The sequence below is a fragment of the Lissotriton vulgaris genome, chromosome 4_1, assembly GCF_964263255.1.
Source record: "Lissotriton vulgaris chromosome 4_1, aLisVul1.2, whole genome shotgun sequence".
Taxonomy (NCBI): Eukaryota; Metazoa; Chordata; class Amphibia; order Caudata; family Salamandridae; genus Lissotriton; species Lissotriton vulgaris.
The window spans coordinates 832,737,642-832,752,382 of record NC_141691.1 but is presented as its reverse complement, the minus strand read 5'-3'; the positions used below and the strand labels follow the sequence as shown (position 1 = coordinate 832,752,382).

General features: G+C 43.5%; 1 protein-coding gene across 2 annotated transcripts in view; it reads left to right on the top strand.

The window, feature by feature from the left end:
* Positions 1-14,741, top strand: part of DCDC2 (doublecortin domain containing 2) — a 641,411-nt gene that overhangs the window by 600,617 nt on the left and 26,053 nt on the right. The window contains exon 9 of one of the 2 annotated variants that reach the window (XM_086965151.1): positions 5,342-5,752. In XM_086965151.1, coding sequence (XP_086821277.1) covers positions 5,342-5,752 — 411 coding nt within the window. Of the gene's footprint in view, positions 1-5,341; positions 5,857-14,741 lie in introns of those variants that run through there. The other variant, XM_086965150.1, reaches the window with a different exon arrangement.

Below are 14,741 nucleotides of genomic sequence, written 5' to 3'. Positions count from 1 at the left end.
CGCAGAGTGTGTGTGGGTGCGGTGTGTGTGGGTGCGGTGTGTGTGGGTGCGGTGTGTGTGGGTTCGGTGTGTGTGTGGGTGCGGTGTGTGTGTGCGGTGTGTGTGTGTGTGTGTGGGTGTGGGTGCGGTGTGTGTGTGGTGTGTGAGTGTGCAGTGTGTGAGTGTTCAATGTGTGTGAGGGTGCGGTGTGTAAGGGTGCGGTATGTGAGGCTGCGGTGTGTGAAGGTGCAGTGTGTGTGTGAGGATGCAGTTTGTGCGTGAGGGAATAGTGTGTGCGAGGGTGCGGTGTGTGAGGGTGCATGGTCTGTGAGGGTGCAGTGTGTGTGAGGGTGCAGTGTGTGTAAGGTTGCGGTGTGTAAGTGTGCGGTGTGTGAGGGTGCGGTGTGTGTGAGGGTGCAGTGTGGCTACAGACATGATCTATTAGCCATAAACAGGACCAGGCAGCTGTGTTCAGATCTTAAAGGGAGTAAACTTTCTAATAAATGAAGAAAATAACAGATAAGCTGTGTGTGAGGTTGCAGAGTGTGTGAGGGTGCAGAGTGTGTGTGTGTGAGGGTGCAGAGTATGTGTGTGGGTGCGGTGTGTGTGTGGGTGCGGTGTGTGTGTGGGTGTGGTGTGTGTGTGTGGGTACAGTGTGTGCAGTGTGGGTGTGGGTGGGTGTGGGTGGGTGTGGGTCAAACTCACATGTGCTTCTAAAGCAATTATGTGGCTCTAAAAATCTTTACGCTTTGATATGGATGCAGACTGCCTTTTGTCTCATTCACTATGAGCCCACGCTGTCCTGCAAACATACTGCAAGAGTGAAACCCATCACTTACATGTTGTGAAGCTATATGAAGACATGAATGCGAACCAGCCACAGCAAGATAATCATCTACAGGGGAGAGACCGGAGTGTGAGTGCTACCGTTCAAGATATACCCAACTAAATACACAACTGTGACCAAGAAGATGCCAAGTTGCATTGCTGAACGACGCCGGTCTAAAGATGTTTCCTACATTTTTTCAATGTGGTCAGACATTGTCATTGAGCAGTTCAAGAAACAGGGGAGTGTCTCGTTTTTTTCAAGGCATAAATGCCCAGAAAATAGTTCTCTATGATTTTGGTTGGTTTTTATTATGAGGATCATGGTTCAAGCCTGATGTAACAGGAAATGCAGCCGACACATGTTTCGCCCAAAGTGGCTGGCACACCCAGGTCTTTCTCAAAGCAAAATATCAGAAATAACAGTGTTTCAGTCTTAGTTTAGTCTTCACAGCACATGAAAATATAAAGATCTCTACGCTTGTCATAGAGCAGGAGGGGCTGGTCAACAGAGGCTCAGGTGACCCTACCTGTTGGCAGCGGGTGGTTCAGCGTTAGAGATACTAATCTTTCAGCGATTCTAATGAATCAGTTATCATTACAGTAAGTAAACACACTGTTACACAACTGCTGGGGTGAAAAACAGGTGTGGCACAGGCATGTGATTACCCTACGAGTCAGTGTTCTAATAACAGTGCTGTGCACAGTGTGAGTTTTACAGGTTCTCTTAAACATATGTACATTTTAAGTGTGATGAATCCGCACGGGGAGATTCCAAGGTACGGAATGTTACCACCCGTGCTCCGTGTTATTCCCAGGACTTCCGGTCGTGATCCATGGCAGACTAGGAGGGATGGGTTCAGAAGCTGTCTGTCTCCATGGCGCCTCAGACACAGTGCTGCGCTGGTGCCTTGAAGAAGGATGCTCTCCTTGCAGGCACTACTTAAGATCAGACCTTCTGTCCCCGTGTCTGCCAGCCCGCAACCTTGGTGACTAGCGCGAGGCCGTACGGGCAGCAAGAGATGCTACGGTGCCTGTGCCCAGTGACACTGCCCTGCCTAGCACAACATTCGCACTCGTACACGGAGGCGAGAGAGTGGGGCTAAATGCCCGCAGTGCTGCAATGAGCAAAACCGTAATTTGGACAAAGTCACAGCTCGACAGGACTCTATGTTCAGTTTAGGTCACAGGGCAGCAGAGTCCAGAAAACGTCACTGAGTCCTGAGCGTAGAGCAGTTAAGGCGGCTGGCTTCTTTCAGGGCAAGGGGCCTTTCAAGCGGCCTCATTATCTGAGGGAATATAAACTGGTGCCACAGCTCTCTCTATAATATCCCCACACTGGACACCGCGTCAGGGGAAGCCTGTCCTCCCCAAAGTGTGACTTAGCTCCGCAGGGTTCCCCGCTCTAGTCGGCTAATGACATCGACACTCGTTAGGCCCCCTGGAGGGCTCGTCATCTACATCTTCATGTGTAGGTAGACTTCTGATGTGCGGGCGGGAGCATCGACTTCATCGGCGTGACGTGTACTCTAAGGTCATCTGTGACGTCGATATGGAGAGCTGTTTCGAAATGGGGTTTACCTTACCTTTGGAAACGAGCATTTGACGTCAAGGAACACTGACCCACGTATGGAAAAGTCAATGTTTTAGCAGCTGCAGTGGAAAGATAAGAGCCGCTGTTGCTGCCGGCGATATCGACAGTAATGACACGTTTTTGACGCAAAGGAAGTTAAATCGGAGAGAAAAGTTTCTTTAGAGATTGAACTCCCCTCGGAGATGCTGACTTCCACCCCGCCCTTTCTTTTTGCTGGTGGCAGCTTTGTTTTTTTCTATATTTATACAGCGGGAACTCGACCCGGAGTTATCGGAGAGCCTACATGAGCACCAGTTACACAGGGACACATTCGGGGAGAAGCTGAGTAGACGCCGAGCTCAAACCTGGTTCAACAGCTTCGAAGTCGGCAGCTCTGGCCGTAAGGCAGCCTCTCCCCATGGCAGTCTCGGAAAGGAACCTCGCTTCACATACCAGCCAACGGGACAGGCGATAACGCCTTCAAAATGTGGGGCCTGCGACACGTGTGTCCCTCAGCCAGAAAAAAATGGGATCCTCCTATTCTGAAAGACTACCCAAAATAAAATGCCAACAAATGCAATTCCTTTTCCATCCATAGTAACTTCAAAAACATCTTTGCAACCTAGCGCACTTATACTTATTCAAAAACAGCAAGTAGTGCGACGTAAAACACAGACAACTAATGCACCCCAGAAGAGAAAAATGCATAAATAACTAAATAAATAAATACCGCAAATCACCGCCGTCACTCTGCCGGCCTGCGACCAGGAAGTCAGGCAGGCCGGCGCGACAACAGGAAACAGGAAGTAGGAGGGCGGGAGCCTACCCCGCCTCCCACGGAAGAGCCGCGATTGGACGGGGCCGTGTTTGGAGCACCGGAGCAGGCAGGAGCCTACCCTGCGCCCCGGTGCCGAAGGAGGGAAGAAGAGTCATGCTGCCGGGCCCTGCAGCTGAGAAGAGCCGCCCCACGAAGGAAGCCGGTGAGTGGGTTGCTGACCGGGGGGGGGAGCATGTGCGCGGGCGGGGGTGGGCGGGCTTTGTATGTATGTGTGCGTGCGTGTGACTGTGGGGGAGGTGTGTGTGTGTGAGCGAGTGTCTGTGTGCCTGTATGTGTGTGCCTGCGTGTGCATGCGCTCGCCTGTGTGTGCGTGCGTGCCTGCAGAGGGGTGGGGGCTGCCTGCCTGCGTCTGTGTGAGCAAGGGCTGTGAGTTACTCTGCGCATGCGCGGGAACTCTGCGCATGCGCGGGTCAGACACGCGCTCCCGCGGTGAAAACTGCGAAGGAAGACGCTCGTGTCAGATTGGTGTCCACATTCCTAATAACGGGCCTAACGGGCCACAATAGGTCTGAAGCAGACACCTTCAATGCTCACGCATTGAGGGTAGGTCTGCTCGACCTAAAAAGCAAAAATGAGGAGAAATAAAATAATGTCTCCTTGTGAGCTATTCTAACGCCTGCTCTTGCATGAGCTGCTCTTACACCTCCTTGTAAATTTGGGGCAGCATCAAAAAGCAACTGATGTTGCGATGAAACTCTCACAGCAACAATCATTGTATGCCCCTTTCATGTAAATGATGGGGAAACATCCTTTACCACGCAGTGCTTTTACAACGCAGGTTTTACAACGAAATCCATTACAACGCATTGCACTGGGGGCGCTCTAGGATAAGTAATAGTTTAATTTACTATCCAACACCTTCCCTACTATCCAGGGGGACTGGAGTTGGAATAGTAAATTAAACTATTCACTATCCAGCACCCCCCAAAGCAATGCATTGTAATGGCTTGCGTTGTAAAACTTGTGTTGTAAAAGCATGCGTGGTAAAAGCATGCGTTGTAACAACGTACATCCAAATGATGCGTGTTAAGGGTCCATATTTACAAGGAAGCATCAAGCCACAAAAAGTGGATTAACAGCACTTTGAAAATATGGAGAAGGGGATAATGCCACAACAGCGTTGCTAAAAGTGACGTTCTGGTGGCGTGATTCCCTTGTACATATTCTCCTAAATATCATATACATTGCATGATTGTTTTACACTATCCAGTGTACTTTGAATGGGGATCTAAGTGTTTGTCATAAGGTTGTGCCATGAGAATTGTTGTACACGAAATTGCAGATCTTGATTGTGGTTACCAGAAGCAATACGGTTGCTTTCCACTGCCTCTTTGAAGTACTTTTTTTAGGAAATACACAAAATTAATTATAAAACTCATAGACAACATTGACTAAAACTGATGCAGAGCCTTGATCTCAATTCAAATGTATACATCCTACACACACATATATATATATATATGGCAACACTTACCAGAATATGCGGGAGACCAAACCTAATTACATACTGTATGCAAATGCTATTACCATCCTGAGGTTGCAGATATATAACATTTGGAGCAAAGAACCATTCCAATTCACTTAGGCTAACAAATGCTATTAGCATAATAATTTATTTGTTGTGGGATGTGTATGTCACTGCTAGCGTTGGAAAATTATAAAGCCAAGACTTCAACAAGCGGAGAATGATAAATGTCTTTATATCAGAGGATTGCCATTAACTTGGTATTCCTTAAAGAGTAAACACATTGGACCTGATTCACAAAGGTTCTCGACACTTGGGGTGGAGACCCTTCAGTCGTGGGGTAGTCTCCATACTTGGGCGGCATCTCTGCAATAAGAATTCTCATTGCAGAGATTCTGCGCCAAGTCCAGCGACTTCCCACGACTGACCTTCGTGAATCCAACCCACAATTGGCAGCATATTGGTTGTTGTACTTTTGAATACTGTACTAGCAAATGCAGAGCAATTTAGCAAGAGGGTATTAGAAATCACAAAAATGTCTTTGTATAACTTTGTATTTGGTTTTGTGCTCAACCTTGGGTGTTTGTTGTGCAAGAGCTTGATTTTTTTCTGATGAGACTCTGTAGAAATCCATTTTAAAATACATTTCTTGTTTCTTCAGAGAGCAGCAGAAACGGTGGAAGAAGAAAATGGCCTATTAGAAGAAGAGACAAATGAGCTAGTTGCGAATGATGAAGAGGACAATGCTGAGGAATTAGTGGAAGATGGCGAGGATCAAGTTGCTTTTGAAGAGGAGAAAGAAGATGTAGAAGAGGCTGAAGAGGAAGAAAGTGAACTGAGAGACACTGAGGTTATTAATGGAGAGGAAGCAGATGAGGAAATACTACAAGATCATTTTGAGGATGCAGACAATGAGGAGGAAAACCTGGATGATCAAGAAGAAGAGGAACCTGACCACTTGCACTCAGAGCTAAATGAAGGTAGTGGAGATGAAGAGGAGCCCAGAATCACCCAAAATGGTTTTCATCCAGATGAAGAAAACTTCGATGAAACAAAAGACAACGAAAGTGAGGTATGGAAAGACTTTGAAATCTCAGACCATATATTTATAGGTCAGGGTCACCAATCACAAACTATAAATAACTATTAAAAGATGAGATAAGACAATAGCAGGACAAAAAAAAAAAAAAAAACGTTACTATTCCCCAAAGCAGACTACATTTCCCAGTCATTCGTGCTACCTCACTGTACACCTTTCAATCTCAGCGCCTTGATATCCTTTTGGGATGAATGTTGCGCTTTATGAGCACTATTAACATTAACATTAACATTAACAAAACTAAAATATTTCTGTGACCAGTTGCACTATTTTTAAAAGAGCACAAGGAGGTTCTAAATATTTCTATCTGTCTCAAGGGTGAAGGAAGTGTGTGATAAAGCAGGCAGAAATAGACAGATGTTGGTTTCTCACAGCTAGTCAATAATATGAGTTAATGGTACTCACATGGCTCTTAGCCTGAGCCATATCGAATAGACAATTAAGAGGATAGTGATTAATAACTAATGGTATTGATAGGCTCCAACTTCAAGCGTGTAACACTTATTTTCTCATGACCCACTAAAGTCAGTCAGTTGTAAGAAAGCTTTCACTGAGGGCCTACAAAATAAGTTACAGATTGCATTCTTACCAGTTTGATAGGCTCCCCTGCTCCCAATATTCCCCTGAATCTGCTACTTGACTTGTATTTTCTTCCACTAAGGACCTTGATGACTTTCAAATGCCCTATCAAAAATGGCCTGAATCAAGAACAAGTGCACTCTATGAATGGTAAAATCAACTGAAAGCCATGAATGACCAGTCCACGAGTGTAACATTGCTTTTAGCACCTGACTAACAACCACAAACCCTCTAACACCCTTGTTGCAGTCTGTGCTGCACTTTGGCATTACGCCTCATGGTTACGAGTCAAGATGTTTGTTCTCTACAGATGATATTGCACTTGAATAGTTACTGTTTGATTTAGCAAAATTCATCTAAAGTAGTAGTGTGCAAAATGATAATTAGACTTATATAAAATTACACATGTGAGACACGTCCACACAGGTGTGCAAACCATGCCATGCCAAAGTCAACGGTAACAGAATATACTTAAAATAAATTAAAAAAACACATGACTTCCGGGCGTGACTCAGTGTTCAGAATTTCTAGTTTCCTTGAAAGTCCTAATGAGAGCCCATTTGAAGCTTCAAGCCCATTCTGGGTTTCAGGAGGTTAAATGCATTGTCTTGAATGTCACCTTCTGCCACTCTGTGTGCATGGATTATAGAAATGTTAGTGGACTTCTTCCGTATGAATAGGGAAAAAGGTGTGGGTGACTTACTGTCCATCTGGCTGCTCTCCCTAGATAGTGCTTGGGTCTTGGAAGCCAGCAGGCCAGTCTCTGTGCTTGGTGGTATAGAAAGCTCTGCCAGGTTCCCAGGTCAGAGAACTGCTGTTCACACACCTGTGGTCCACCTGAGTAACAGCAGTGTGGGCTCCCATTCTTTGCTTAGAAGAAAAGGCATGACTGGGCCCTGGGACAGAGCTTTGGTGGGTCTTGGGTGAGGACCCCGAGAAGTGTGGCTCAATGGTTAGAGGAGGTAGACCATGAAGCAGAGGTCAGACCCGGGACCAGGATTCACTTCCCGACGCGGCAGGGTCTTGAGCCTAAAATGTCCACGGACTCAATAATTCTCGCTTCGGTGCCTGCTCGAATCACGGGTTCACACTCTGCAACTCTGGGCAATAGCTTGCTTAATCTCCACTATGGCCCCCGCGGCGGGATGCCTGGCTTTCACCTTGGGAGTGCCCAATATGGGTTATCTCACAGGGAAAAACCAGGACGGGTTCCCAAAGCAAGCGCTTAGAGACCGTTGGTGATAATGCGCTATATAAATATAAATTACAATTACAATTACCCCGGAATATGAGGTCTGTGTCTCAGAGTGTCCAGGATGGGCTTCTACAGGCCAAGGTAGAGCCCTCCTGCTTCGTCTGCATAAACATCTCTGAATGGGCCCACGGTCATGACTCTGGCGAGACCATTGTCAAAAGGCACCTTCCTGCACAAAAATAATCCTGGTAAGATTTGTCCTCCATCTCTGTGTACTGCAGAATGCAGCGTGCATGGAAATCAGAAAAAAGTAGGAGAAATAGTTATTTAAAAGTTTTGGTGCATCCCTAGGTTTACAGGGTTTAGTAAATCTGGGGAAGCACCAAAATCCATGGGTGTTGCGTGGGAACACCCTCCAAAATGCCTCCCTAGCACAGAGTAAGTCAACGCAGTGATTTGTGCTGCCTTGTCTTTTTGGGCCCCATGTCAGAGCTCTGTCTGGCCCTGGACTGCAGCAATGTGTCCAGGATGGGGTCCCGGAGGCCTATGTAGATCTCCCTTATTTGGCTGAATTAAAAAGATCTGATTGAGGATTGGGTCAGAACTCTGGCTTAGCCTGGTGTGTAATTTCCCAACCCTGTGTTTAATTTCCTGGCCTGTCTTGTCACAAGGTGCCTGAAACGAGATCCCGCAGGCCCTGTTAAGAACTCTGACTGAGCCCCGGGTCCCAACTCGGAATGTTCCTCAAGTGGAAGCCTACAAACCTGGGCTCGACTCTCCTGCTCATCTTGTTGCAAATATGTAGGTGAAAAAACTGTATATGTGTCAAATGTATGTACTAAATCAAAAAACATATGAACTAAAAGACATATAAAGATCCTGGAGCTGCTGATTGAAAGAGCAAGAAGATGTAGGTGGCTCACATAAAGAGAACCTCATTGAAAGAATAGTTCATGTGAGTTAAGAAAAGAAGATGTAGTGTTCATAAAAGATGATACTCAAAAAAGTCACAACTCTCACAAACTGTTCCACTGTAAAATGTCATGGTTTCATCAGAAGTTGTCAGGAAATGGGGTTACAATGTAATGATTTTGCTCTTGCTTGTCTAGCAGTACAAATGTCATCCCCATTCAAGAAAAATGTATGCATTACTTCTAAGAAGGAATGTGGTAAGATTTCATGCCTAACTAATAGATTACCAAAGTTTGATAAATATGTACAGAATTGTGAGCTTAATTTTGTAGAATTGACATAAATGTTAATATTCAATATTACAGTTGGAGTACAACATAGAATGTGACATTTAAACACACCCATATTTATCAAACTTTCACGCAACCCAACGCAGCAAGACAACTTGTTGTGCTGTGCTGCATGAAAGGGCAGGAATGCACCATATTTAACATTATACAGCACATTCCTGTCCTTTCCTTGAGCTGGCACACAATTTGCTTCCTAGTGCCAATGCAGGCACACTTGTGTCATGGTGCAAGGGTACCTGCATTGTAGGCAGGATTGTTTTTGAGCAGTAAGAGACACCTTCCTGCACAGAAACAATCCTCAGAGGCATTTTTATTTTTCTATGTGTATTACAGAATTCACCACACATTAGAAAGTGGAAAAAACAAGGATATTTTTCCACGTTACACCTCACCTGGGGAGACATATCATTTGATGCATTCCCAGGTCTACCACTAATAGGAAATCGGGGAATGCACCAAAATCCATGGGTGGATGTTGGGAACACCCACGCTCGACCCATGGAATGCCTTCCTGGGGCGGAGTAACCCAAAGCAGCGATTTGCGCTGCCTTGCGTTACGCAGGTTTTATCAAGTCTTGCAGTGCCATGCAAAGTGGCCTTGCGTGGCTTGACAAATCTCACTTAGGTTTTGTGTCTCCCTTGCGTCTCCTTGCATGGTGCAAGGTCATTGCAAACCTTGATAAATCTGGCCCATAGTGTGAAAAATGTGTTAAATGTTAATGTTGATTTTAAGTTCTATTGGTATAGGTAAGTGTAATATTAAATTACAATATGTATTATTGAGACATTCACTGTATGAAAGAGTATGCATTAGAATGTTTTGTAATTTACATACACATAATCAGTACAACTCACATTATTGTATACTAATCAAAAAAATAACCAAATCTTACACCTCACCGGTCATTCATAGTTGGAAGATCCAGAAATGCAGTAAGAAATAGGCAATGTTAAACTGATAGGTAGTTACTGGAGGGTGTACTCTCTCTATTCAGTTTGTGATTCATGTTTCTATAAAGGCATCTTGAAGAGTAGTTGCACTCTAGAACAATCCAGAGTTGTTGTTGGAAACAAGATTGATTTGATGCTGATGGACAGCAATAATAACGCAGAATGTGCCGCTCTATGGTGGTACAAGAGTAGCCAAATTCTTTGTCATCTAATTAGTGATGCACATGAATGGATGAACAAGATCCCACTTTCCCTACCTGTGATCTAGTGAAACCACAGCCAAGGGAACAATTTGGGTAGAAACAGCATGAAAAAAGACCATGTTGTGCTTAACTCTAGTCGGGCACTGTGAAGGTACGTGAGAGGTGTAGGATAAGTTGCAGGGCCCAAGGCCACTAGTGAAATAGTACTACTCTTAATGATACTTCACTTAGCCTGTGGGGATCCTGCTTCTAGCTCTTAATGCCTGGCACTTGGTGCAACCCATTTCAGGGATATTGACAGGTAGGTAGTTTTCCTGAGGCTTACACCTGTCAAACAAAAACACACGCACCATAAGTCGAGCTCAAGGTGAACAGAAACCTTCCACTGAGTAGAAGGTAAAAGCTTTCTTGATCTGGATTTTTATTTTTAATACAGACCATGAAAGCGGGGCCTCGCGATCCTTCTGACTTTTTGGGTTTCAAGCAGAAGGTGTCAGAAAAGCTACCAAAGGGATAACTGGCTTATGAGAGCCAAGCATTCAAAGTGATGGCACTTTTTGATCCTTCTATGATGGCTCTTCCAGTCATTGTGAATAGGAATTCACCATTGTTTCTTCACCCACTAATAGGAAAAATGAGCTGGATTTAGGCCGTCTTCAGAAAGGTTAGTTTTACCCTACTGAGGATGTACTGTAGCAGCAGTAATCCAACTCAGTACGAGATGAGCCCCAGATGTCGTCGATTGGTGCATCTCCTTGACTGAGGAGCTTATGTGGTGAATCTGTGGGATTATTACTCAACACTTCTAAGTCAGAATCCTCCCTGAACTGTAATGATACAGCACAGCTGTGGAGCCTCAGTTACATTGGAGTAACCAGTCTCTGGACCAGTGCATAGAGTCTATCGCTTGGGTCTGAAGCTCCGATCCATCAGCCTTAATGCAATGCATGTTTGTTATGTACCGGGTGCCTAAACATATGTAGATGACCTGATTGTGGTTCGGAGTTTCGTAAGTAGTAGAGCAGCTAATTTTCTGTGATCTACTAAAAGTCATCCTCTAAAACAAGTTTTTGTCTCTGTCCATGGGAAACACCCCCGTCTAAATTACGTGTTGGCAAAATATCGCCATTCACGTTTAATTTTAAAAGCTGATGCAGCCAATGAATAAACATAGGTGTGCCAACTCAATGAACCATGTCACCAGCCAAGCAGGCCTAATTTATATTTTGCACAGCCCTAATCTAAATTTCAGGAACAGTTGTCAATATTTGTGATTAATTCATTTGACCAAAAGAAGATGAGTATCTTTAAACTATTCAGGCCACGTTTTATAGTTCAGTAAACCTTTTTTTAGTGAATTGAGTAGGAATTATTTAGAGTTGGACATTTTTGGACTTCAGGATTAATCTGCAAAACACTTGGTTGGTACAGGGAGATCAATATTTAACTAATGAGAAATAATAAACATAACAACAAAATACAGCGCAAAATTCATCAATCAGATTTACCAGGTTACTAAAAGCTCACAAATGATTTGAAGAATCCTGAAATATAAGTACACTGTGATACTCTTACCCACACAACTCCACAATTTAATTTGTACCACTTCCCTCTTGGACTTTACAGGATTGCACATATAAAATTATCATCTCCATAATTATCATTAAGGGTCACACACCACTGGCCCCATTATAATTCTATTCACACACATGTGGGTGCATTTTATACACATTTCTATAGCTGCCTTCCCACCCACCATGATTCTCCTATGCATTACTGCTATACGATATAGCAGTTTACTGAGCCAAAATAACCTCTTTAATGAGTTGCAAAAGTATCTCCAACTAATGGGGTTTTACAACAGGTTTGAACCACAAAAAGGAGAGGGTTTAAAAAAGGCATTTCCCTCATCTTTATGAGTCACAGAGGAATTTATCTATGGCTTATGACCTCAACTGCGGTCACAAACGATTGAAAAGTTACCCTCTCTTAAGATGGGGTAGTATCTTTATTAAAAGTTAAACTTTAGGCAACTCCATACCATGCGGCAAAAGCCCCAGTCCCCACTGCCAAACTAGGGTATATGTCAGAAGGGTAAATTTACATTTATCTTAGTAGTCAAAAATGTCTTCACATTGACCTTGAGCATGGTAATATATATCCTATTAGAACATTGGAAGCTCCATTGAAAACAATGGAGTGCTCCAGGTTTATAATGGCTGGTATAAGCCCGAAGCTCCAACATTCCAATGTTTATTTGTTCACAGCTCTAGCTGTGAACAAAGGCTTCAGGGAGCCTGAGGGGATTTAAATCCCCTCGCACTCCCTACAGTCTTTGTTTTATTTGTTAGAACATTCTGTCCTCTTGTGGCAGAATGTTCTAATAGCCTTATAGTCCTTCGTAGCAGGGCTATACCGGCTTTTAAAGTCCTGCTGCCTTGTTAAAGTTCCTCACCTTCGGCTCGGGCATTTACCGCAGCAGCGGGCCTTTAATATGCCAGTATAGCCCACTACGGCGGGCTATAAGGCTGTGGTAATTGCTGTACAAGCTATTCCTAGTGTCAGACTCAAATTTAGTACTGGGTATATTGTGATTTAATCTATTTTGCAACCCCGTAATAGGCATACATTCGAGGGCATCAATTCACCAAAATGCCAGGGGTAGCAGAAGTGACATTGCACACACTTTGATGTGAATGATATCACAGTAAGTTACATCATATAGCTTTCAACATATTTTAACCTTGAGTTCCTAGAAACACATGCAGGGTACTCCAATAAACTAGCCCATTTCACTTCTGTAATCTTTTGCCCTCAGTCTGTCTCCCAGCAGTTCTTAACTGTATCAAACCCCTTCACATTGACAAGAAGCATTTTTATATATATTATAGTAATAGCCTTACAACCTATTCCCAGTGTCAGTCTCAAATGTAGTGCTGGATATATTGTGGTTTCATCTCTTTTGCAACCCCATAATAGGCGCAAACTCATTGACATCCATTCACCAAAATGCACGGAGTAGCAGTGATATTGCATACCCTTTGATGTGAATGACATCACAGGTACTTACATCATATGACCTTTGACCCTTGATCTTCCCAGGAAATTATATCACATGAGCTTAAGCTGGATGACGTCACAACAACTGATATCACTGAATTTCCATACTGTATGATTAATATAATTTACAACACAACACAGGAAATTGTTATTTGAGACATCACCTGTATTAGGTCGTTGACATGATATGCCTGGGGTGCATTACTAATTTCTCTTCGTATTACATGAAAAATTATGTGTATGTATGAAAAGGATTCAGCACCATAAAACACTGAACAGCAATGGGAACCTAAATTATTTATTCCACAAACTATCATAATTTAATAGTTTCCCTAGTATATACTGCAATGAGAAATGTATTGATAAATTACAGGGAGAAGAGAAAAAATATTTAAAAACCAGTAATAGTTATGTCACATGTATTAATTGATATTGCCCAGATATTGAAAACTATTTTCTTGGCTTAAGCTATTTGTAATTGGTAATACATTTTGATTTATGTTCTGTTCCAGGGCACTATCACCCATGCGTGGTATTATTCACACACATAATTTTTCATGTATTCACAAAAATGAAACATGGTAATAACTTGTTTGAAACATATATTTCTTAGCTCATTTTCTATTGGATCTGAATCATGTGCATTGCATTACTAAATGTATTCTACAAAGCCCAAAGGTAGTGTCCTGGTCCCAGTGGAAGCTGCAGAAATTAAAAAGTGCTCATCAAGACATTGTTTATCTTCTGTTTTTATAGTGGTGGCTTGTGATCTTGAAAGTGTAGAGGTTATGATTCTCTTTTAGGAGGAATAAAGGAGGGTTCTCCCACCAAGAAAAGTTTGAACACAATGGGTTCAAATCATGCATTTTCAATACTAATTTTCACATAAATTTACTAAAAAGACAAAGGCGCTGAAAGGGCAATTATTAAACATTCAGCTTTAATGGTATCCCAAGCCGATAAAACCAGATGCTCCCCAGGAGGTTACCCCATTTTTTTCAAAATGTGCTATGCGTGCTGTATACATGTAAACTTGCAGCCACTGTTTGAGACAAGCATTTTGTCATGGGTGTCCCCATGCTATGGGTGCCAGTGAAAGGCAAAATTACACACAATTTGTAGGTGCTGAAATGCTACCATTAGTGTTATCCAAATGCCATAGGTGACCTTGACATCGAAAATGTCTTCTAGTATGTCAGGGGTAGCATTTTGTCATGATTGCACCCCACTTCCCCTCTTTTGCCACGGTTGTCATTTATACCAAATATTACCTCCAATGTGGCAGCACCAGCATTTTGCCACAGGGCCCCCCTGTGCCAAGGGTTACCTCTGTTACATCAGTGGCAGTAATTTACAATAGTTGAGCACAAAGCCAACAATTGACCTCTGTATGCCCACATTTTGCCATGTGTGTCCCAAATGCCAAGCCCTACCTCTAGTAGTGCAGTGCCATTGTTTTGTCAAATGTGCCTATCATGCTAAAAGTTGCCACCAGCATGCCAGGGCCAGCATTTTGCAGTGGGTCCTCTTTAAGACAGGATTTACCTGTAGACTGTCAAGTCCAATGCAGAGTCACAAGCATTAAACCAAATTCTCAATTCTGCTCACTTACTTTCACTCACTCATACACACTCACTCTTACTCGCTCTGACTCAGTCTCACTCACTTTCCCACTGACTCGCTCACACTTACACATACTTTTTCTCCCACGT